General features: G+C 28.1%; 3 protein-coding genes across 6 annotated transcripts in view; 2 read left to right on the top strand and 1 right to left on the bottom strand.

Annotated features, from left to right (window-relative positions):
• The first annotated feature begins 1,098 nt into the window (after positions 1-1,098).
• LOC119676851 (eukaryotic translation initiation factor 4E1-like) lies at positions 1,099-11,167 on the top strand. 3 transcript variants are annotated; one of them, XM_038088125.1, is made up of 6 exons: positions 1,099-1,187; positions 7,890-8,113; positions 10,318-10,392; positions 10,481-10,580; positions 10,648-10,735; positions 10,817-11,167. In XM_038088125.1, exons 1-6 carry the CDS (start codon positions 1,164-1,166, stop codon positions 10,975-10,977), a joined length of 672 nt encoding a protein of 223 aa, XP_037944053.1. In that variant the 5' UTR covers positions 1,099-1,163; the 3' UTR covers positions 10,978-11,167. The 3 variants fall into 3 exon arrangements, with proteins under 3 accessions (XP_037944053.1, XP_037944046.1, XP_037944041.1); XM_038088118.1 differs by lacking the exon at positions 1,099-1,187 and adding an exon at positions 1,732-1,912; XM_038088113.1 differs by lacking the exon at positions 1,099-1,187 and adding an exon at positions 7,484-7,816.
• A 1,423-nt stretch (positions 11,168-12,590) lies between these two features.
• Positions 12,591-13,562, bottom strand: LOC119669106 (fas-associated death domain protein-like). 2 transcript variants are annotated; one of them, XM_038078885.1, is made up of 2 exons: positions 13,201-13,562; positions 12,591-13,141 (listed from the first exon to the last, which is right to left on the bottom strand). In XM_038078885.1, the coding sequence occupies exons 1-2, from the start codon at positions 13,394-13,396 to the stop codon at positions 12,591-12,593; spliced, it is 747 nt and encodes a 248-aa protein (XP_037934813.1). In that variant the 5' UTR covers positions 13,397-13,562. The 2 variants fall into 2 exon arrangements, with proteins under 2 accessions (XP_037934813.1, XP_037934815.1); XM_038078887.1 differs by having other exon boundaries at positions 13,279-13,562.
• Positions 13,563-13,789: 227 nt separating this feature from the next.
• LOC119667257 overlaps positions 13,790-23,958 on the top strand; it is a 51,205-nt gene continuing 41,036 nt past the window's right edge. The window contains exons 1-2 of the mRNA XM_038076547.1: positions 13,790-13,909; positions 14,451-14,681. Coding sequence (XP_037932475.1) covers positions 14,590-14,681 — 92 coding nt within the window. The 5' untranslated portion in view covers positions 13,790-13,909; positions 14,451-14,589. The remainder of the gene's footprint in view (positions 13,910-14,450; positions 14,682-23,958) is intronic.

The raw sequence follows: 23,958 nt of genomic DNA, 5'->3' as shown, positions 1-23,958 counted from the left end.
TAATATGTAGTATCCACCTTAAAACGTTAATATTATATATCTATATAGTGTAGATTTAGTATAATACATTTATATCTTATATGTACCTTTTTAATATTGCTCAATCCTAAATGCTAAAAGAAGATAACACATGTAATATGGGAAACGTCAATGGAGTTCGTAACAGCGGAGATGATATTAGTAATGGTAACGGTATTAAGAGTGTTTTTAGTTCAATTTTGAGGCATTCAAACAATTTTGGATATAATATTTTAAATTTATAATCGTATACGGCATAAAACAAACAGGTAGACAACATCACACCACTTGTTTAATTGCACTACTTTCTGAAATTTTAAAGCAATAAATACGTATATTATTAATACAACACAATATAAGTATATGTATTATAGTATTATATTGTGTAGACATCCTATACAGATATATAAGCATTTAATATCAATTTGTCATAACACATAGCTGAAGGCCTCAGTAGCCAGAGCTATATCTATATATGTTAGTTTTAATTTTATAAACTCAACTATCATTATTAATAAATAAATAAAATAAATACTTTCTGAAATATAAGGAAACTATTATTCAATATTATTCTATTTAGTTATTTAAAAGTTGTAATAACAAATTTAATCTGATATCAATATTATAATATATTATGATATTAATATTATTCCTATGCAGCTATTTCTTAATATATGGTGCTATATATGCCTGTTTTGTAACATTATTTCAATAGTATCAATAATAACTAAATAGAAAGTATTAAACAAGATGATCAATATATACAGAATAACAAATATATACAGATAAACGGTATACGGTAACAAATTATTATAATATATACAGATAAACAAATAATTTGCAACTCAATACGTAACAATATGTAACAAAGAATTTTAATATATACATTTACGGTATATTTTATACGTACTATCATAGAGTGGCAACTCCAAATTGATATTAAAAGACAAATCGCAGCTAACTTCATATTTGACAGTTTCTTAGTTCTATCGATAATATTCGTGTACTAATGTCAAATGTATTTTGACTAGTTATTGAATGTGAATTGTGCTATTAAACGTAAAAATTAAAAAAGTTGAAGTTTACGGAAGCGTGAAAAAAATATTTATATTGAGTTTTAATACCAATAATTACAATTTTACATAATGGTTTTATCTGAAACAAAAAAGGTAAGATTCGCTTTATATCAATTATAGTTACACGTTTGCTAATGAACTGTCATAACTACACAATACAAAACAGTCAAAATAATTTGAATATATCAATACAAAAATCCAAATACAAATATTAATAAATTGTAATTTTGTTTTTAATTTTTAAGTTGTTACTTTCAAATTATTTTAAAGTCGGTTTTTGTATTTTTTTTTAAGAATATTAACGTTTATTTCAAACATTATTTTTAATATATTTCTATACGTATATTAGCAAATTCGCTTTTGTCTTCATAAGAAGAATTCCTAATATTAATAAATCATAAAATATTTTTTTTGTAATTTATGTATATTTTTTTAAATAGATAGATATGATATAGTAAACAATAAATATTAAAATAAAATTAATGTAGTTGCAAAACAAAAACTTAACACATACTTGTCAATACAATTTTAAGCGAACAAAGTGGCATCTCAAAATGTTTTAGTTTTATCCTCTTTGGTTTTATGTGTTAATTTGCGAAATGCAACTAACTTCAGGTCACGTTTGACAAATCTGTTTTTTTCCATCGGTGGCGTTTGTACTACTAGAACAGTTGTGAATAACTTGGTTTTTTATAATAAATTGTACAATTTAAATTAGTAGAATTTATAAGTGCAGTTATATAAATAGAAAAAAAAATTATTCTGTGAATTGAGAATATTACAAGTATCACACAATGGTTTTATCTGAGGATGAAAAGGTAAATTCTTAACACGCCTACAATTGCATGCTCGTGACAGATATATTAACTAAAAAAAATGAAAAACGTTGCAATAAATAATAAAGTTTTTATTGTATATGTTTTAAAACGAAATTATTTTATGTATTTGTTTAATAATGTGCTTTTAAATATCAATAGCTTAGAGAGTGTAGAAATACTAAAAGTAATGTGTTGTCGTTTTAGCGCTGGAAAGAAAAAAGTTATCGTGTTATTTTAAAACATATATATATTTATTTAACAAAATTATAATACAAATAAATTTGAAATTATTTGTAAAAAATTTATATCAACAATTTCTTTAAACTATTTCAAGGTCAAAACGTAACGTCACAGCGTTAATAATAATTTTACTGAATCCACATTGCTTTTGTTGGTAATGTGGCTGTATATTGATTAAAAAGTATGGAATAGACGAGTGCATTCTATTGACTGTTGAGTGCATATTTCAGATAGAAAGACTCATTTTGCCGCTAAATATGCATTTGTTATTGTAATTGCTAATGAAGTGATTAATTTTGTAAACTTAAAGCACGTTGTCGGTATCTTCAGGATGCAAAAATTAGCAATATATTGTACTCGATTTCTTTATCTTCAAATTAAATGCTATAATGGAAAGAAAAAACTCGTATAATCGGTTTTAAATTTGATAATCACTCTATTCTGACTTTTTCTCCAAATTGTCAATATGTGATGATCATCTCCATATGATATGAAAAAAACTCATTGTATTCCACTAACTTTTTAATTAATTTAATCGTCCAGTTTCTGGGGTTACTTAAACCAACTGTGAGGTTATATCCAATTATTGTTCTGGCACCGGTTAAAACAACGGTAGACATTACAAGAATTGGAGATTATGAATGTAATTTAATCTTAACCACCTAATATTGTAGATGTTGTTGTTGCAACCCGCCAGTATGTAAAATGCAGATAAAATGTAAGAATTACAAGACTAATACATAGGTTTGGTTATGGATAGATGATGTTTGGTGTAAGGGTATACGGAAAAGTGAGAGGGAAGGGGGAATATAATTGAAATCAATCTAAATCCAGCTACAGAAACATAGCCACTTCAAGAGCTTAAGTTCAAAGTTTAATTGGACTTAAATTCGTGTGCGTAGATGGACAAGAAAACAAATGGCCGACGTCATGGGGTTTCAACAACGATCGGGTCTACGTACAGGACTTACTCGTCGAAGACGACCAAGCGTCGTTCAATATCCCCCGAGAGGGTCACACAAGGAATATTGTAGATCATAAACTTTTATTAAAACAACTTCACCATATTTGAGAAACTTTACATACTTATATTATCGTTTAATTGTTATAAGCAGACTATATATAAGAGTTTAGATGACAATTTGCTTTTTGATATTTGAAAATTAATAAAAGCTAAATACTTAACCATATAAAGTTGTGAAAGTATAATTATATTTCTAAAATATATGGTAAAAAAATTTTATTTTAAAATTTAAAATTGACTGCAAACAACTGTAAAATCCTTTAAAAATGTATCGATCGTTATGAAATTATGTTCTTTATTCAGCCTACCTAATTATGGATTTATAACATTCGACGATGTACTTTGTAATAAGTAGGTAGCTCTGTTGTAAGTAATTGGCAAAATCTTCGTTCCTATTATAGAGGCAACTTCTTAAGGTGCATCCACACCAAAGCGAACGCTTGCGAACGAACGGACATTCGCAGGTAATCGTACCTGTTCGTTCGTAAACGTTCCCTTTGGTGTGGATACACCTTTAGAAATATCTACATTATGTGCAAAAGATTTAATACGTCTTCAGCAAATTTGTCACGATAAATAAAGAGTTTAAAGTCTTGTACTATTGTCTTTACTATACGAATCGTGGTAAATTAGCTGGTAACGCATTTTACTCCGATATGATTGTGTTTTTGATCCACAAATAAATACGTAGTAAATAGATTAATATATCTTAAAAGAATTAGTTCCATTGAACTATTAAAAGCAGTATACGAGGGTGGTTTGATAAGTCAGTGACTTTTTGAATTTCCCGCGTAGTTACTCCAAATGCAACAGTGCTGCCGTCAGCTGTAATCTACCAGTGGCCAACCTTTTAATTTTGGGCAAGCTACGTCGTTCAGTTGGTGTTTGATAGACGTTTAAAGCAGACGACCTCGTGAATTTTTACGAAAATGGAAAAAAGTGAATACGGTTTCATTGAATGATAACACTTTTATGCAAAATTTTCATTTAACGTGTGGAATTTGCAGTTATCTCATTATTAATTTGGAGCCGCATGGTGACCAAAAAAACTTTACTGCCTTTAACTACAAGTGTTCTTATAATGTTAAGCATTTAATTGCTCTGCTAGTTGCTTTCACACATCTTACATTTGCTGGGGCGACTTTGGAATATATTGCCAGGGTAATCCAAATTGTAGGATGAGGCAAAGTATATTGTCGTATATATACGAAATGTTGTTTTAAATTATATGTTATTTAAAATAAAAAAAAAGAATAAAATGTTAAATACCTACCTTACAAAACAAACCATTATTAATATAAAAAATTGATTTTTGTTTGCTTAACATTGTTCAACACAAGGAGGTGATCTTGAATAATTATCAAATACTTGACACTCAGAGTGAGTAAGTAGTCTAAGACGAAGAAGAGGAAGATAAATTTATCAAATTCACAGACTTATACTACGTTTCCACTGCATACTTAGTAAGTTACTTAGTAACATTGGGCTTTTTGTCGTTTACATTAGCACAAGATATTTAAGGAATGGGAATGAGCTTTTTTATGTCAAAAATTTCTAGTTGTTGAGCTTTTCTTTGTTTATATTTTAATTGTAAACAGCTGACATTTAATTTTATGTTGTTAGAAGAATGTTTATATTAGTAACGACCTCAATACTTTTGTGTTTAAATTTTGTCGGGCTTTAACTTTACTCCGACTCTACAAAAAGTCGATTTTGTTTTAACTCCGGAAACTTCGTTGAAATCCGACTGATCGAATAACCGGAGAACTTCGGTTTTTAAAAATCCGAATAATATGAACAGCATTAATCGCTACCAATTACTTTTTAACTCGGGGCCAGAATCGGTTTTATTAAAAGAATTAATTTTTGAATTTATTACAAATAAAATAAAATAATATTTATGCACAGAAATTGCGACCAGTTTTGTTTGTTGGCTTGACTAGAACTGAATTGAAAAAGTCCAGTAATAACTAACCAAACCAAGTCAATTATGTTGAGATTTGCATTCTTGAGATAAGTGTGGCAATGTTTGTCGTATCTATGTTGATGTCTATAAGTGGAACTATAAGCGCAATATTGCTCATCAAGTAAACAAAGAATGCTGTGTGTTACTAGACATAGCAACATTATCTAAAAATGTATCGTAGTCTCTATGGTTTCTCTATGGCCCTATCATGAAGTCTCATAAATATTTGTTAAGGTAGAATTTGTTAGTCAATTCAATGAATTAGTCAATTCAGAAAAAAGTTCATACTAAAACCTACAGATCTGGAGGTTCTATAATTAATTCAAATTAAGCACATATTATTTATTTGCTCTTAATTCATTAAATAGTCCTTAATTCGATGTTTAATATGTACTGAAATGAGTTTAGAAATATTCATAGCTCAAAGTAAATCAAATTTTTTTTAATTTTCTAACAATTTTGCTGATAACCTCATTTATTTCTAAATTATTGTAAAAATGTTATTTGTTCATTTTATAAATAACAGTTCCTTATATACTTTTGTTAATTAATTTCCAAATTATTCATCTACATAATTCACCGTTTTTTTCGAATCCGCCTCTGAACGAGTAATTTGCTTTTTCTTATCAACAGAAATTGACTAAAAGCAAATAAAATATGGCCGTGTGCGAGTTCGAGTAAATTGATAGTAAATTGAGGGAAATAGTAAATTATATCGGTATGGCAGCGAATGTTGGTAACTATCAGAATTACGAGTATGGTAAATTGGATAAAATTAGGTAAATTAGGTGTTATCATTGTGAAAATTTTATAAGATATTTAATAAATATATTTGAAAACTTTTAACCAAAAATAATAAATAAATGCAATAAATAAATAAATAAATATTTATATAAGTGCAGTACAAAAAATCTCTAGGAAATATTAATTTTCAATTTACTCGAACTCACACACGGCCTATATAAGCTATTTAAATAAACTGTTATTAAGTGCTCACTTTTGTTTAGATAGACTTCATTGTCCTATAAATGCTTCTTCTGTCTCAAAGAATAATTTCCGGAACATATAGGACATTTACAAAAAACTCCTTTTAAAAACATTTACATTTATATTATATTAATAAAATGTAATTTCTGTGATTTATATTTTATAATATTTTTTTTTAATTAAATCGCATACTTGTATTATAATATCAGCAGAATTTACTTAGATCCTATAATCATTCTCATTGGCAACAAAAAAAAAACATTACTCTACACTGTTTATTTGAACTCTTCACTCTTCCAAAAAAAAAGTTATGATAAGAATTTGATTTATGTAAAAAAAATCTCCCACATCCAACCCACACACCTTTACTGTGTTTTGACTTTTTTACTCTATGCAATTACTTGATGTGACTCAACAACAAATCATAAAAAATTTGGGAATGTCTCCATAAGGTCGCTCAATCTCTGCTAAAGCTTTTTCGCCGTTGTGAAAGCAAGAATTTTTTGTAAACACACTTATAAACAACAACAACAATGTGCAGACAGCTCATCTACACAAATAAACAAATCAACACAAAAACAAAAACAAAAAATATTCAGTGCATCGTACTTAAAAAAATTATGAACAAAAACGCAATAACACAAAATCGCAATTATAAAAGTGATAAAAAAAGAAGAAAAAACAACACACAAAGAGACGCAAACTGAAGGCAAAATCCTATTGAAAGCATACTAAGAAATTTAATATAAAATATATATGTATGTAAGTGTGTAAGTAAAATAATGAAGAGAAGTAAAAAACAGTAAAAGCACAGTCCATTGCACTGCCTGTGCCACTGTTTGTGAAGACGGTCATTTAGCAGTAGGAGCAGCAGCAGCAACAGTAACAACAACAAAAACAACAAAGACAACTTATTTATAACAGTTAGAGAAGAAGCAAGAAAAACAACAAATACATTTGATTTGTCTTCATTTTCTCCGCGCTGTGTTCTTTCTTTTAAGCTTGAACACCATTTTATCGCATAAAACGAAAGTAGTTTGCGCATGACGGTAAAGCGGTCAATATCGGTTGAGGTTTTTTTTATTTTTTTTTACTAGTCAGTTAGTCAGTCAGTCAGTAGGTTGGTTGGAAGAACTCTTGACTGAGTTGAAGCAAAAGAAAGCAAATATTGTAGAAATTTAAAGTGTAATTAAAAAAAAAAAAAAGGAAGGAAAAAATTATATTTGTGTTTTAAATTATTTTACCTTTGATATTTCCTTCAATTTTTGAATTTTTCATATGAACAATAATATACCAAAAGCTATAACTGAGAATAAATTTTGTTTCGATTTGTGCCTTTAGAAAATTTTGTTTGATTTTCAGAAACAAAAAAAAAAATAAAAATATTTAGGGCAATAGAATTTTAGTTTGGAATTACTTGCGGGAAAGGCTGTTTTTTTATCTGAAAATAATTCAAACTTTTTAATTTATAATATTGTCTAAAAAGTGAACATATATTCATATTCTGTGCATGTGTGCGTGTATGTGTGCATTTTGATTTTAATCCGCGGCGAAGTTTGCTTGCGGTTCATTCGTTACATTCGCGCATTAGTCAGAGTCAGAGTCAGTATTATAGTTTAAACGGAGTAAGATGTATCAAAGCGATTTTCACAGAAAAAAGGATTTTGCTAATCCAAATTTATTCGGTGTAATTATTTTAATAAAATTTCTAATGTCAATTTCAAAAAAAAAAAAATTAATAAATTTATTTTAATTTCTAGAATCCAACACAGACAGAAACTGTCCCACCACCATCTCAAGCTCCAGCTCGTGCAGAACCAGCAAAAGAGATCAAGGAGCAAGAGGAGGTCCGTGCTGAGCACTTGTTTAAGCATCCCCTCCAAAATGCATGGACATTATGGTATTTAGAAAGTGATCGCACCAAATCTTGGGAGGATATGCAAAATGAAATTACCAGCTTTGAAACGGTGGAAGACTTCTGGAGGTAAGTAAAATAATAGATTCAAATTATATTTAGAATTTTTTTCGATTGAAATTTATTTTACTAACAACTATAATAAATGTTGTAAAAACGTATTGGGGATGGGTGGGATTTGAATTGAAGTCAATCTGGGTTAAGGCAGGGAAACCTAACCAGTTCAATAGGGCAGATACAAAGTTCGATTGGACTCAAGTAAGCTTAATGGGGGGTGGAAATGCAGTTAGGGTATACATTGAGAATTGACGTATTTATATCTGACAAGTAACGGGTTAGGTCAGGGTTGGGATGGGTGGGATTTGAATCGAAGTCAAGGTGGAGAAACCTAGTCTTTTCAATGGGGCAGATCCAAAGTTCGATGGATAACACTACAGTTAACGTGTTAGCCCTATAGGTCACACTATATTCTGATCTGAATTATTTTAGGGACGTTCTTGCTGCACTTAGAAGATGTAGTTCTTACTAAGAGCTTTTACGCGGAACCCTTTTGAGAACTTTATTATAATGCAACTGACGTCTCGAAGAGGATACTATGAGGTTCCATGATTTTCTTTATAGTAAAGAATAGAACTGTAATAATATCGCTGGAACTCACTGTATTGGTTAGGAGGGAAGAAAAATTCAAATATTTTACTAAATTTCTTTACTTCAAAATTTTATCAGTAACTAGTCATCCAGTAACTATTGGATCAGTTAATGTCACATTTTTTATATAGTACGCCAATCAAACATATAACATAAATAACGTCATGAAGTTTAGGCATGCAGATTGTATGTCCATCACGAATAGAAGTATTATATATGTAAGGTACCTAAACTTAGTTTCTAATTCTCTTCCGTAAGAAGTTTCGTTTTGTTTATGAAAAAGTTAAATAAATATTCATGAAAAATGTTAGAAAAGTTATATCGTTATAGCGTTCATTGAGAAATCAAAGGTCAGTGATAACATGTTTCGGTTACTTTAATCAATCAAAAAACTTAAGAAAATTTTGTTTAATAATTGACATTTCAGTTTTAAAAATTTGGATGCAGATAATATAACCTACAAACCTGACAATTTTGATTCTACATTCATGAAACGAATTATAGATATACGACTTAATAATAGTCTCAGAATGGAGTAAAAAGGCCAGTAACAAAGAGAAGAAAAAAAACAAAGAAGTCGTTATCATTCATATTTGTAATTTTGTATATAATTTCTATTAAATATTAAATCATAAATCTATCATTTTAATATACAGTTTTGACCATACAGACAGTCTTGGATTTTAAAATTCTATGAATGTAGCCAAAATAAAGATTAATGGATCTGAGTAATTACTGGCAATTGTTGACGTGCTATGGTAGCAGACAATATCGGAAAGCGCATATTAACTGTGTATTAAAGACTGAAAAATTGTTAGCACATGTCTGTTATTATAAATGGGATGGTCTCTAAAGAGATAAATAATTAATAATTCCATTTTAAAGTTTTCATGAAGTATAAGAGTAAGATCCTCTACAAAATAGGGGTCTAGCATGTTTAATTTATATTGCGCATTCGCTAGTTAATGATATATAGATATCATATAATATCTTCTTCCTCACAATACGGTAAGAGTTATTAAAAAAATTAATTCAATATACTACGGGGATTTGTAAAGCAGATAACATGATAGAAATTGCTAGCATGAGGTTCTGACTGACAGTGTCCTATCAACATACACCATAATATTGATATCTTTGTAGTAATGATAGCTAGGTTCATTCAATGGAATACTCAATTTAGTATGATTTTTTAACTGACAGAGTTGACCCATCATTAGGCTGCTGTCTTTACGGAGCATCTCAATGATGACTTTGTTAGACTTTTCTCTTTTGGCACCAACTTGCGTACAGTTATTTGTCTGTACATCGTTTACTTTTCCATTATGTATTTAATTGTTTTATACAGAAATATTTCAAAATCTGCTTTATATGATACTGACGGCATGCCCATACTATTCCTATGTTTTGAATGTGTTCCTTAGATACCGTGTCTAGTAAACTCATTCGCCTCGGAATTACCTGTGTTATGCTTATGATCGGGATTTTTTTATAATAACAGTTCTTTTTTTATTAAGTGCATTATAATTTAGTAACATTAGAAGATATATATTAACTACTGACTTATACTATTGAGTGAAATAGTGAATTACTAAAGATATAATTAATTTATTATTTTCTTTCAGTCTTTATAACCACATCAAACCTCCATCGGAAATTAAAAGCGGTTGTGATTACTCTCTATTCAAGAAGGGAGTTCGGTATGTAAAAACAAAAATTTTTAAATAATATCATACTTTGTGATATTATATTACAATATTGATTCCAAAATTTTATATAATTTTTCAGCCCAATGTGGGAAGATGTTGCCAACAAACAAGGTGGTCGCTGGGTTATTAACGTTATGAAGAATTCAAAATCTGATTTAGATAATTTATGGCTCGATGTGGTAAATAAATAAAACTAATTAAAAATAATTAAATATTTTTTAATAATGATTTTATATACCTATTTAGCTACTTTGCTTAATTGGTGAAGCTTTCGATAACACTGATCAGATTTGTGGAGCCGTTGTTAACGTTCGTACTAAGGGTAATAAAATCTGTAAGTAAATTTTTATTTTGTTATATCAAATTAAGAATGCTTCAAATTTTAAACTTATTTATAAACTTGTTTCATTTTAAGCTATTTGGACTGCTGACGGCACCAAGAAGGATGCTGTTTTGGAAATTGGTACCAAATTGAAAGATGCCTTACGTTTGGGCAATCTTAGTCTACAATATCAGTTACACAAAGACACAATGGCTAAACACAGCTCCAACGTAAAATCTGTATACACCTTATAAAACAATAACTATTGAAATCGAAGTTTTAGCAACGTATAAAAATTAATTTAAAAAAGCATATATAACATAACGTACGTCGAATTTTTAAGTATAAAAAAACAGTCCTTTCGATTGTGTTAAATATATATTTAAATTAACGCAAGTAAAACTAAACAACTAACTAAAATCAAATCGAACACAGAAATAAATTACTCTAAAACCTCTATTTCTTCGAAGAACATTAAATATAAATCCATATGTTATTGAAATAAACAGTTTGTTTCACATCATTTTTGTAACAGATGTATATGTAAACCTTTGAAAGGCTACTTTTTCTAAGTGCACAATTTGTAAAAATTTGTAAACATAGAAAATATTAAATAAATTTTTAAAGTAAATATATATATATATATTGACGTTTTATAATGTGTATTTACTTGCGGCTTTATGGTGCGCAGTTTTTATAAAACTACAGAAACAAACAGTTTATCCTTATTGATTATTTTTTAAAACTTCAATGTAAACGATAATAATAATTTCAAAAATAAAAATCTTATAAATTATGTAAATCAACTCATTTGCGAAATATGAAAATATTTTTTTATGAATTAACTAATATGAGTATCAATAAATTTTTTGCAAAATACTTAGAACTTATAAAAAATATGTCAATATTAATAATACATAATATTTGCAATGGTTGTTATGTGAAGAACATTAAAAATTTATTATTGGAATATAATTAATTTAAAATCAAGCATACGGAATTTTTAAATAGAAATTTGGTAAATAATAATGAATTACAACAAACTTTATGTTTTAGTTATTTAAGTATTGGTTAATCATACAGCTGTTTTTAGAACATTACTAAATACATATTAGTCTCTTCGGATGTAATATGTAGACTGCAATTAGAAGGCATAAGATACTTAAACTTACACAGCATAGCACTTGCCTTGTATTATTTTGTTTTGACAACAAATTCTTAAATATTTGTTAGTTATGAGGGAATATATATAATCTAAACTTCATACCACCAACCGTGTTTTATCAGAAAAAGTCTAGGTTTGATTTACCTAGTTCTGCAAAATCTGCCACTGTTTATAAGTACTTATAGTATTGTTATGAAAATATATCTGCTCCCTAAGAAAGACTAATTCGTTCCTAAAAATTCTGTTTTATGAAACTTTCTGTACGGATTCCAGCAAAGACCAGCTTTACGCCTCAGAGCCATTCTTGTTTAGATAATCAAGTGTCGATCATTTCTTCCAACAAAGACTCAATCACTGACAAATTTCTCACTAAAACCAAAAATTGGTTCTAAATTAACTATATTTTAATTATAATAGAATTACATCACTTCTTCAACGTATGCTCTTAAAAATAATATAGTACACTTTTACACAAAAAGCTTTATAATAAAACAAAATCAAGTAGATGAGCATAAAAATCTTTGTTATTTGATTATAAAGTGAAGTAAATTTTATTATAAAATACATTGCCCAAACATTTTTTATGGCATTATTCAAAATACATGTATGTAAATATGTATAGTTAATAATATATATTTACATTTTAAATATATTTGATACATACATTTTTTTTAGAAATTAATAATAAAAATCAATGAATAATCAATAAGATAGGATATTTTCTATTTTTCTTCGAAGATCTTTTCGTTGGCAATTTTCTAAAGCACGAAATAATAACAATACAAAATGATTTGGATCATGACACTCATCTTTTTCGAATATTTCCAGCAATTTTATAACACGAGATGAAAAGTCGCGTTGAAATTGTAATTCAATTTCATCCATTATTCCTTCGCTTATTTCTAGTGAACGTCCTAGGCGACGCCAATAACTACCAATTTCTCTAGATAATAAATTGAAAACGGCATTTCGCTTTTGCGCTGGCAAGCCGTTCGAATATATATTTTGTAATTGTATAGGTTTTGAAACTGGCGGAGGTGGAGGTATTCGTTCATAATTGCTAACGGATTGTACACGAGAACCTATATTTGAGCTTATATTTAATTTATGATGGAGTTCGTCCGCAAGTCGCATTTCTTGATATTGATTTACTGGTTCAGCAGCAGTAATCTCTTTCGGAGGTTCATATTTTGACAATGCCTCATGCAGAGTTGAACTATTATTGCAGTAATCTGCTATTATTTGTAGTGGCTCTGAAATGAGTATACAAAATTATGACTCATGTATATTTCTTATTAAACAAATTTAAAACCTATATAATATTCAGATAACACATCACGTTTCTCCAATACATCAATTAAATCCTTAGTATTCTTTATGAGACACTTACGTCGGACAGAGTTTATTTCCTTTTTGAAATTATTTTTGAGTTCTTCAAAGTGATCGACTTTTTGTTCCGCGGCAATTTTCTTTAACAGGTCATAAGACCAATGTTGTGTATCTACCATTTTAAGTAAACTATGACGATTAAAACAATTGCCAACAATACAATATCATCAACCAATTGTTGACGTTAATATAATTACTTTAGTTGCAAGGAACGATAACATAAACAATCTACTAGTGATGACATTTGCCAATTATCGATTACATTTTCATCTGACATTTGTGTGACTGCCAGAAAATAACTATAATTTAATTATTATATTGTTATAAATTTGTTTAATTTATTTTAATTCAAAAAAAATAAAATTTGAATGTACACATTTATTATTTATTGCTTACAACGCATTACTGTACGTTTAAAGAAAATTTCGTAGATTAATGTGAAACAATTGAAAATGGACCAGCTACTTTCCATATAAATACGAGCACATACTTCGCTTTATTATTTTATTCTTGCTTCAACAACAAAAGAATATCAGTAGAGAAATGGTTTTAGCTTGAGTACGTGGGGAGTGCGGATATTTTATTGAGCAGAAATTAATTATTAAAAATATTAATAATACATATATATTAATGTGAGTGGTATTGAAACTGTTAATTAATTAGTGTTTCTGCAAAATTGTTAATCATATTAAAATAACATATTAATGTTTTACAATAAGAAAATTCGTTTGTAAAAAATGTAAATCATTTGTGACGCATAAAGTTCTTAAAAAAATTTAGTAAAAAAGTTTTGTTCATTTTTATAGTTTTTCTCTAACAAACGAAATGTATTTATATTTGTAGTGTTTTGGCATATTTTATTGCATATGTTTTAAGTAAATAAACAAAAATTAATTAGTACAAAATTTTTTATATGTATTTACGTCTTCTTCGGTTGGATTGTTTTGCTTCTTTTACGAATTTCTTTTCTATTTATTATCCTTTGTAATAAAAGTAATTGTACTACACGCCCGCACTGAAGCACGCATAAAAGCAGAAGAAGAAAAACAACAACAAAAATATTACTTGAAAAAAGTGCTTGCCAATTTTAATTATTTTTGTGTGAAAGAAATTTTCATTGTTGTTGTTTTATTATTTTTTTTTTTTATTCATATTACAATTTATTTTTCTCAGCGATTTCAAAACAACCAACCATGCATATTATACATAAATAAGTTTTTTTAATAAAAAGAATAAACAAAAATAATTATTGGCATACTAAATGCCAAAATTAATTAATAAAAAAGACGCGGTGAAAGTGATTTTTTGAATTATGCCTTGTGACAATACTAAAGCCTCTTCGGAGATTGAACATGTCGATTGGAATGCCGGAACTGGATCTGGACATCACTACGCTAATGTCAGGTATGTTTTTTTTCTTTTTTGTGTTAATTTATTAATGAAATCAATTTTACATATGAAATATTAAAAAAAAATGAAAAAAATAAACTATATTATAATCCGACTGATGATAATGAATTTAAAAAAATTAAAAATAAAATTTATATTAAAATGATTGGTAAAAAGTTAATACTTTTTTCATACAGACAAATTTTCTTAATTTCGTAAAAATAAAATTAAGTTAATTTTGAAACTGTTCATACTCACCGTTGCCACTTGTAAAATTTTTTCCGTACCAAAATTGGTTAAAAAAGGTACCATTTCTGTAAAAAAAGGTCCAATTTTATTATGTTGTATTTTAATAAAAAAATACAATATATATAAATTGTACAGAAGATATAGAAAGATACAAGTCTTTTTATTCATAACAATTTTATTATTTAAATATTTGGATTATCTTTTGGTGACCATACGTGGTGCTTATCTTTTTTATCAAATAATTCTTTGCATAACATAATACTATTTGAGTTCCTTAAATCCATTTCGATCGTAATTTTCTTTTACCTTTTGCGGTCTCAATATTTTTTCTAAATCAATACATAAAATTGTATTAGTTTCATAGTGCCCAGTTGCATCTATAAATAAATTTAATTAGATAATATAATAGTATGTACAATAAAGTTCGCGCTTTAAAAAGGTACAATATCTTAAAAACGAGTACCAGACTACCAATTTTGGTACTAAACTATCATATGTGGCAACCGTGTTCATACTACCCCAAATTAAGGAAATTATATGTTTTTTATTTACAATTTGAATGTTTTTATATGGTCTAAACACCATTTGTATCTGGGAAATTTTAAAAGTTGATTATTATAAAGGATGGCATTCAGTAGTTCATTAGTTTTAGTGGATTTCAGATATCTGAATTATTATTTATCACTCTATTTTAAATTAATAACAGTTACAGTTTTTCCTCTATATTTAAATCTAAAAATTTGCGCTACTTTCAAAATATTTTCCGGTTTTATTAAAGTTATCTGTCATTGACATTATTTAAACTTTATCTTTTGCTTAAAATTTATCTTACGCATAGTTGTATTTGAAATGTCCCTTAATGTCAGCCTTCGAATCAACGAAATTAAGGCCATTTTTCTTAATTTCGTTCTAACCTCAAAACTGAATTTTGTATGGAAAAAACAACTTCATTTCACTAAAACGAAGATGAAGCTAGCTTGCATTTTTATTGCGAGAGCTAGTAACATTAACCTCACTGAGCCTCTCTGAGATTCCTCACAGCAAGAGGAATCTATCTGACTTCCTAACTTGTGTTATAACGTAATTTTATTTAAAGTTTAAGTTTATTTACATTAAAATATTTGGAATCTAACAATATATCCTGCTTCTGTTTAACACAGGATATTGTTAGGGCTATCTTACATTAAATATAATTATGTTTGTATCAAATGCCACTAAAATTTCAGGATATTTACTTAGATTTCACATATGTACACATATAGAAATATGATGTCATGAAAGCTAAACTATATATGTATATATTACATATATATATTATATATCACATAGCGTGTAGCATTGTTTCTTTGTTAAAAACAGATATCTTTTACTTCATATGAAATTTTAATTTCTTAAAAAACCGAAAAATATGAAGTGAAAACAGTTTTAATAATCCAGCTTGCGATACCATTCCATTATAGAGATTAACAGAAAATTAGAAAATCATTCTTGCTTTATTGTTTGAAATATAGCCCGTAGTGTAAATAATCTGTTTTTATTTAGAAGATAGGAATTAAAAATATTTTATTGGTGGACATTAAATATTTATATACACATTAAATATTTATGTACTACAGCCACAGAATTATTCAGTCTGAGTACTTACGTACCGATTTCGATCTGAATATTACATTTATATATACTAAGCTGTACCAAAGTCAATTAAATTTCTTTTTAAAAAAAGAAAAGAAAGAAGAAGAGTTAATATAATTTTTGATTTCGCAATGGTAATAGATTTTTTATTTCATTTTGTATATTAATTGAGATATATAGTCAGAGTTTATTGATGATCAATTTACGCAAAATTCAACATTCTTGGCTTAGCTCTCGCAATATCGAGAGATAAGCATAAATTCTTGCTGATATCCCCTGTACACAAATAGTAATGTTGCAAACCAATAAATAATTTAATATAATTCGATTCTTGTACTATCCGCTATAATGCATTTTGAAAGAAAAACAAACTATTTAGTACACAAGTAAGATTTAATATAAAGATTCACCATAGCATAATTATATTACCTTATAATTTAATCAACAATATTTAACGCTATGTAAAGTTCACGTTCAGAACATTTCAATTATCCAAACATAACGTAAATAGGTCCTGTAATCTCTCTGTATGAAAAATTTAATAAAAGTTGGAAAGGATCAATAATATGCAAACATCTGTTAACAAATAGTTTCCCTTAATTGGGAGAAAATCTAGTATTCTCATTTAAGTACCGCAGCTGCGAAGAAAACAAAGAAAGTAGTTCTCTTTTCTCTCTCCCTTCTCTTTTGTCAATGTCTGTCCCATGTGGAACGTAGATTAAACATGCTAAGTTTTTCTTTTCCAAAAAAATAATTTTTTCCTATTTAGAAGCAAATCTAGTAGTCTCATGCAGATCTCTCGTAGATATATCAGTTTCGTAGTAGGATTACTCATGAATGACTACCAGTTAAGAAACCATGTTAAGATATTGAATGTTTCAGTGACTCTTGTCGCAGAAAAGAGAGGAAAATAAACAGGATATTTCTCTTCTGCTTTGTGAATGTCCATCTCTTGTGGAACCGTAATTAAACATGTTAGAATTTTTCGTTCTAAAAAAGACTATTTTTGCATATTAACGAAAAAACTAGCGATCTCATTGATATGTCCCATAGAGATATTTATTTATAGATATCAAAATTATTAGGATACTCAATATTCTAATGACTATTGCCGCAAAAAATGAAGAGAGTACTTCACATCTGTCAATCTACAGCGTAGATTAAGCATGCCAGGATTTGTTTTCCAAAAAATCTGGATCAAGCCCCCTCAGTCAGAATATTCAATCTTCATCAAAATAATAGTTTTACATAATCTATTAGATTATGAACAGAAATAATATTTTTGAAATGTATAGAAGCAACAAATATCATTTTTACCACAACGTAATGCTACGACGATATGTTTGGTTGAAAATTCTAAAGTAATAAACTATAAACATGTTTTAAAACCACAGAATAAGAAGCAATTCCCAGTTTATTGAGTTCATAGCATACCTGTAGTGGGAATGCACCTTCATTGCTGCAATTCTCAACATTTTTGGAAATGTTAAATTCCACTTTTAGTTTTGCACATTTCAAAATAATTCAAAATACAGAGAAGTCCTTACATTCTTCAATTATTTACCTAGTAATACCCTAGAATTCAGGTAAGAATATTTTACCTGTGTTTGAGTAAGGTAGGGGTTGAAATGACGAATTGAAAGTATGTATTTTACATACCTGAAATTGAATAAATTAAAGGCCTTAAAATTTATTTAACAGAAAATATATTCACCTACACGACCATATTCTGAACATAGAAAAAGAGATTTGAATATATAATGCAAAAAAATACATAAAACAAATGCTTTATATAATTCAGTGAATATTTACTTATATTATGTTTTCTTAGCACATATAAAAATAATTGTATCATATCCCACACTTATGAAAAATGTATAAAATTATAATTAATGCATAGTTGAAGATTTACTTGATAGGTTTAATTAGAAATAATTTTTTTTTCACGACAAATAAAATTAATAAAACATAATTCTCCGTGTTCTAATATATATTCAATGGGTTTTTTTTTATTAAAAGATGTAAGATGTTAAATTTAAAAAACAACAAAAAAATTTCAGCAAATGAATTAAAAATTTTTAATTTGTAATTTAATTTAAATTTGTAATTAATATATAATTTAACAGCATTTATACCCAGAAAGAACTTTGGTCAATGGGTCTGCATTACAAACAACCTCCTGGAGCTTTAATTTTCTCACAACATTTTCGAATATCATCACAATGAAGATTTTTGAAATTTCGAAATTTAAATGTAAATTAAAATTTTCAACAATTTAATAATTAAAAATTAATGTAAAACACAGAACATACCTATATATAAGACCCCGACTAAAGGCTTAATGGTGTTTCGTTTTTAGGTGTACATAAAAAAATATTTTTGTTGCAATTCTTACATATAAGTTATTTCCAAATTCTTTTATAAAAAATATTCCGGTGTTTCGTAGTTATGAAAAAAAATGATATGGATGAACAACGTAATGAACATTAAGAAATTGAATCAATTCAAACGGCAACAAAGAACTAATGAAAGATCATAATAAACGAGTTTGAGCTGAAAAAGTAAAACACATTGAAAATGAAACTACACAACAATAGTCAACAAAGCCTGCAGGGCTACTTTAGTCTATTGTATATAAATGATCAATAATATCACATTGTTCAACATTTATTATCATATCCTAATAGTCGGTAAAAATTTCTATGAAGACATTAAAGTATGCAGCTATTTTCAGTATAAGTCCCTTAAAAATACTCAACAAAGTTCTGATTCTAGACTTCGTAATAGACCCTAGGTAAGAACAAGCAAAAAAGAACACACCTTTACAGAATCAATTTTATAATTGATTTTTTCTTATTTTAGTTGAAATACAGAGTAACACTGTAGTAACAGAATTAGTACTTATATTCCTATTTAATTTCTGTTTTTTCAGTTTTAACACCGCCATCACAGCACTGACTTGCTGTACGGATTGCTTTGCTTTTACCATAGTCTACCATAGCTCATAGCTTCGCTTTTCTACTATAAATACTTACAATGCTATTCTGGTAATTGTCATTGACTTCAGTTCTGTCATTCCTAAGCAATTCAGTTTTCCAGAAACCGAAATTATAGATGGTGGAAGGTCTGGCCTTTATAGTTCCATCACTTTGTTCTAAGTCCTTAAATGTGTGTATGGTCTGGCATTGTCATGACAAAACACAACTCCTTCTCTAATACACAATTCCGGTAATTCTTCTTTCTTATTTTATTCAAGCGATCTATTTGTTAGCATTAAAGGACCGAATTAACCATTACATCAAGCTGCAGCTCACAATGGAACATTCGTTTGTGTAACAGGTCTAGCGTTTACTTACACCATCCTCTTTGTAAACCACACATATTTTTCGTATGTTTTTGCAGCAGTTCCACATTTTTTAAAAAAAAGCCACTGACTTCTATTTCTATATATTTCTTTTATATCTGAAGAAATAGATCTTTCACTAATTTTCAGATCAATATATCTTTTTTTTTACTTGAGGGACGAATTCTAAAACTACATTGACAATAATGTAGCCTTAAATGTCACCTTTCAAAGACTCGTTCGTTTGACTTATTCGGATTAATGCACCCAGACAAAAAAAACCGCGTAAACTTTTTATATTACGAGTATCTTATATAGACGCACCACTTGATTGAAATGATTTTGTAGAAATTGGAGTATTTTGAAAAGTCTGTAACAATTGTTTGCAAAATAAAATCCAATCTAAAAGTTTTTTTGTAAATTAGTGTAATTTTTTTTATTATTCTGTCTTAGCAAATTATGTTTATAATATTATTTCTTGTGATGAGACCACATTATATAATGTATTATATGAATCATAAAGTAATAGAGTTGACATACCTTGATATGTAGGTCATCCCTTACAATTCCCAATGGTTATGATAAAAGTTTTTATGAGCTTAATTAATTACATTCGTAATTATTTCTTAAGAAATTATATTGTAATGGTAAATATATAAGCTGTCGAATGTAATAGACGAACCAAGGTTTTCAATTAAAAAGCACTTTACATACTCATATAATTGTCCGTTTAAAAATTCCTTGAGATCTTCCTGAGGCAAAATACTGTCATAAAACTGTAATTGTCTGTATTAATTATTTGTTATCATTAAATTTTTTACATGTTGTGGAAGATAAATATCCACTGCACCATCGCCAGTTATTTACATATTCACTTACATTACCTGCAAATAATGCATAAATTAGTGTTTTGCTTAATTATTATAAAATCTGAACTATTTTATTACTTTCAGCGATAAAGTAATAAAAACTTCATTATATTAATAAAATTAATTCCATGTCAATGCAAATCAAACTGGTTTCGATTGTCAGAGGTGGTTTGTTAAACTCTATATAGCTGTACCTATACAATTTCTGCACTTAAAGCAGACACTCTTAAACGTTAATCTCAGTTTTCTACTCTTTTAGTTGGATTCATAAATCAGTGCCCTTCACTATTTAGTGTTGGGATTGCCATATTTTAAATACATAATAATTCATTAGAAGTTTTAAACTTTGACTTTTATTAACTTATGCAATCTCATTTCAATCAAAAAATTTTATTTATAAGATGAACATGGAAATAAATTTCAAACGCTTTTTTAGATTGTCAAGTCTCTAAGTGTGTCCTACTCAAAGACCATCGAACATGATCTACAGTAGTTGCGATAATGCAAACTCATCCCAGCTTCACATCATCATCATCATTATCATCCATGACTATATAGTCCATGTAGTACCTAAGCCTGTTTAACAACATCTTACCATTCTACTCTGTTTTTTGCTTTGTTTTCCAATTTCATATGTTAATTTCTTCTATATCCTGTTGCATACTGTTTTTCCATTGTTTTCTTGGTCGTCTTCATCTAATACTTGTTCCTACTTCGTTCTCATAAATCTTAAGCGATACTCTCATATCCAGCATTCTTATCACATGTCCAACCCAACTTAATCACTACTTTTTCATAAATTTATTGATTGTATCACCTTCAGCTAGTCGTTCTAGCTCGTATGTATGTTGATCTCTTTTTCGAATCAGCGCAACTGAGCACTTTTACTCTATAATAGCTGGGGGTACTACAGGGTCCCACCCATCTCATTGACTAATTTATGTAATGCCTATAAGTTTCACGATTATTCAGTGATTGATCTAAGATCTGCGTACCTCCCCGTGCGGAGAGTGATTGCTCTAAGATTAGATAGTAGTAAGTAAGATAGCCTGTCAACTTTCGCATATAACTTCAGGGCTCTATCCCTTATGTATTTTTTTATCGAGTCTATTCTAAAGTCTCTTAGAATAGCTAGAGGTCTTCTAGCTCGTGGTTGTATCTTATGTGACACATCCCGTTTTCTTTTAAGGGGTCAAAAAATTTTCTGAGTATTTTCCTTTCAAATTCAAATGTTTTGTACATTTTTAATTTTGTTTTCTGCAAAATATTATTACTTGTAATTAGTCGTTTTAATCCATAATAGACTTCCTGTGACCGATCAGCACCAATATTATTTTAAAAACTTCTATATTGATCTATGGCTTAATTCTAAGGTTAGACATTTAGAATAAGAAAACTTTACAAATACCCAACTTCTTTTAAAGACAATTTTTTTAAATTCTGTGGCTAAAGTCACAATTAAGTAATATCGAAATTCGGAACAAGTTTCTCAACTCACCAACTTTTATTAGAGAAAATCAATTAATTTTTCTTTTTCAAAATGCAAAAATATATTTATATTCAGTGTATTTTTCAATATTTATTGTAAAGAAGAATAACCTAATTATCTATTAATAATTTTTGTTATTTAATTGTGAATTAAAACGCAAAACTTTTTTTTTGTATATATTCGGTACGTTATCTAAGGCGGTTAAAAGTATCTACCCGCTGAAATTGTAGTAATTTATGGCATTTATGACTTTTTATTTGAAAGCTTGCTTATCAATGGCTTGTGGCTGTCGGCAGGGAGGTGCTATGGGAGGCTACTATGCCTGTGATAAACGAAATCGCATTACAAACTTTTAGGTCTCTTTTCCATTTTAGTTTTTTATTCAATGCAAACACTTTGTTAATAAATAACGAATGGGCAAATAAATAGTGAAACACATAAAAAGTAAATGTTTATATACTGAGTGATAAGCAAATCTGATAGATAAGATTAAAATTTCAACACTTGTGAATTAAAATAATAAATTAAAATGTTTATATTTTGATTTTTGTTTTTTTTCATCTTTTTTAATTTTATTCATAATTATCTTTTTGACAGTACATATAAACACAAACCACAAAAAGAAAATAAACATTAAAACAGTGATATGCTAATATGTCACTCTTGATAATTAAACAATTTTGTTAATTTTTTTTACAAATATATACGAGAATAATATAAAAATATCTTATGGTTCATGTAAGAACAATGCTTTATGCTTCTCGATACAAAGCCAAAGATAAATAATTTAATATATGAACAATATGTCTGAACATTATTTAAATTTAATCGGAAAAGCAAGCTAAATGCATATATTTTATTCACAATACAAAGCAAGACAATTGAAAATTAAAATAAATATCATATCCAGTTTTACTTCTACTTCTAGAGTTTTAAAATATCTATAAATTTTGTTATAAAATAGTAATTACTTCCAGAACAAGTAATGTAAATTTATATAAGAGTATTTGCTTGTTGAACATTTTAGCATTCAATAAAGTTCTCGAGTATGAAAATCACATTTAATTAAGGATAACAAATTCTAAAACTATAGTATGAATAAACATTATACTAGTAATTATATATGATTATAGTATTTGTGTTACTAGAAGATTATACGTTAATTATATATGATTACTAGAATTTAACCCGGCAAACGTTGTTTTGCCGTATAAATTATTTCTACTGATTTTTTTTTTTTTAAATAAATGATAATGAATGTATTGTATTGTACTGCCATTTGCCCCAGTATTGTGAACTATTTCCGTTGCTCCGAACGAAGTCATTTGGAAGCATGAATTAAATATGCGAATGGACTTCAGGAACTTCAGGATTTGAATCTTCATGTGTGCGAATGAGCAAGCCGTTCAATGGTTCTGGTGGTCTCTCAATTTCTGGTAGTTGCACTTTTCCTGATGCGCAACACAACTCATCTGATTCTTGTTTGCATTTGAGTGTATGCCAATAAGGACATTCTTTGTCCATATAACCAATCAACACTTTCGGATGTGCGGAATATTCAATATCTGGCTGGTACTTGAACGCAAGACGAAGAAACGAAGTGGATGTAAATGCTCGATGTACTTGTTGGCATAGGTAGTTACATAAAAAAATAAAAAAATTTTTCCTTTTCAAAAATATAAAAAACATTTATGACAAAAAAATATTTTT

This window comes from Teleopsis dalmanni, chromosome 1 (genome assembly GCF_002237135.1).
Source record: "Teleopsis dalmanni isolate 2A chromosome 1, ASM223713v2, whole genome shotgun sequence".
Classification (NCBI taxonomy): Eukaryota; Metazoa; Arthropoda; class Insecta; order Diptera; family Diopsidae; genus Teleopsis; species Teleopsis dalmanni.
The sequence above is the reverse complement of the archived record's forward strand: the minus strand, read 5'-3'. Positions and strand labels throughout refer to the sequence as shown.

What these genes read in the sequence shown, in the direction of transcription:
- LOC119676851 (XM_038088113.1), top strand. Translation starts at nt 7,760, where the DNA reads ATGTATCAAAGCGATTTTCACAGAAAAAAGGATTTTGCTAATCCAAAT. An exon ending in ACGGTGGAAGACTTCTGGAG is followed by an intron (nt 8,114 to 10,317) that starts GTAAGTAAAATA and finishes ATTTTCTTTCAG; the next exon opens with TCTTTATAACCACATCAAAC. An exon ending in TACTAAGGGTAATAAAATCT is followed by an intron (nt 10,736 to 10,816) that starts GTAAGTAAATTT and finishes TTTCATTTTAAG; the next exon opens with CTATTTGGACTGCTGACGGC.
- LOC119669106 (XM_038078885.1), bottom strand. Translation starts at nt 13,396, where the DNA reads ATGGTAGATACACAACATTGGTCTTATGACCTGTTAAAGAAAATTGCC. An exon ending in GTTATCTGAATATTATATAG is followed by an intron (nt 13,142 to 13,200) that starts GTTTTAAATTTG and finishes TACTCATTTCAG; the next exon opens with AGCCACTACAAATAATAGCA.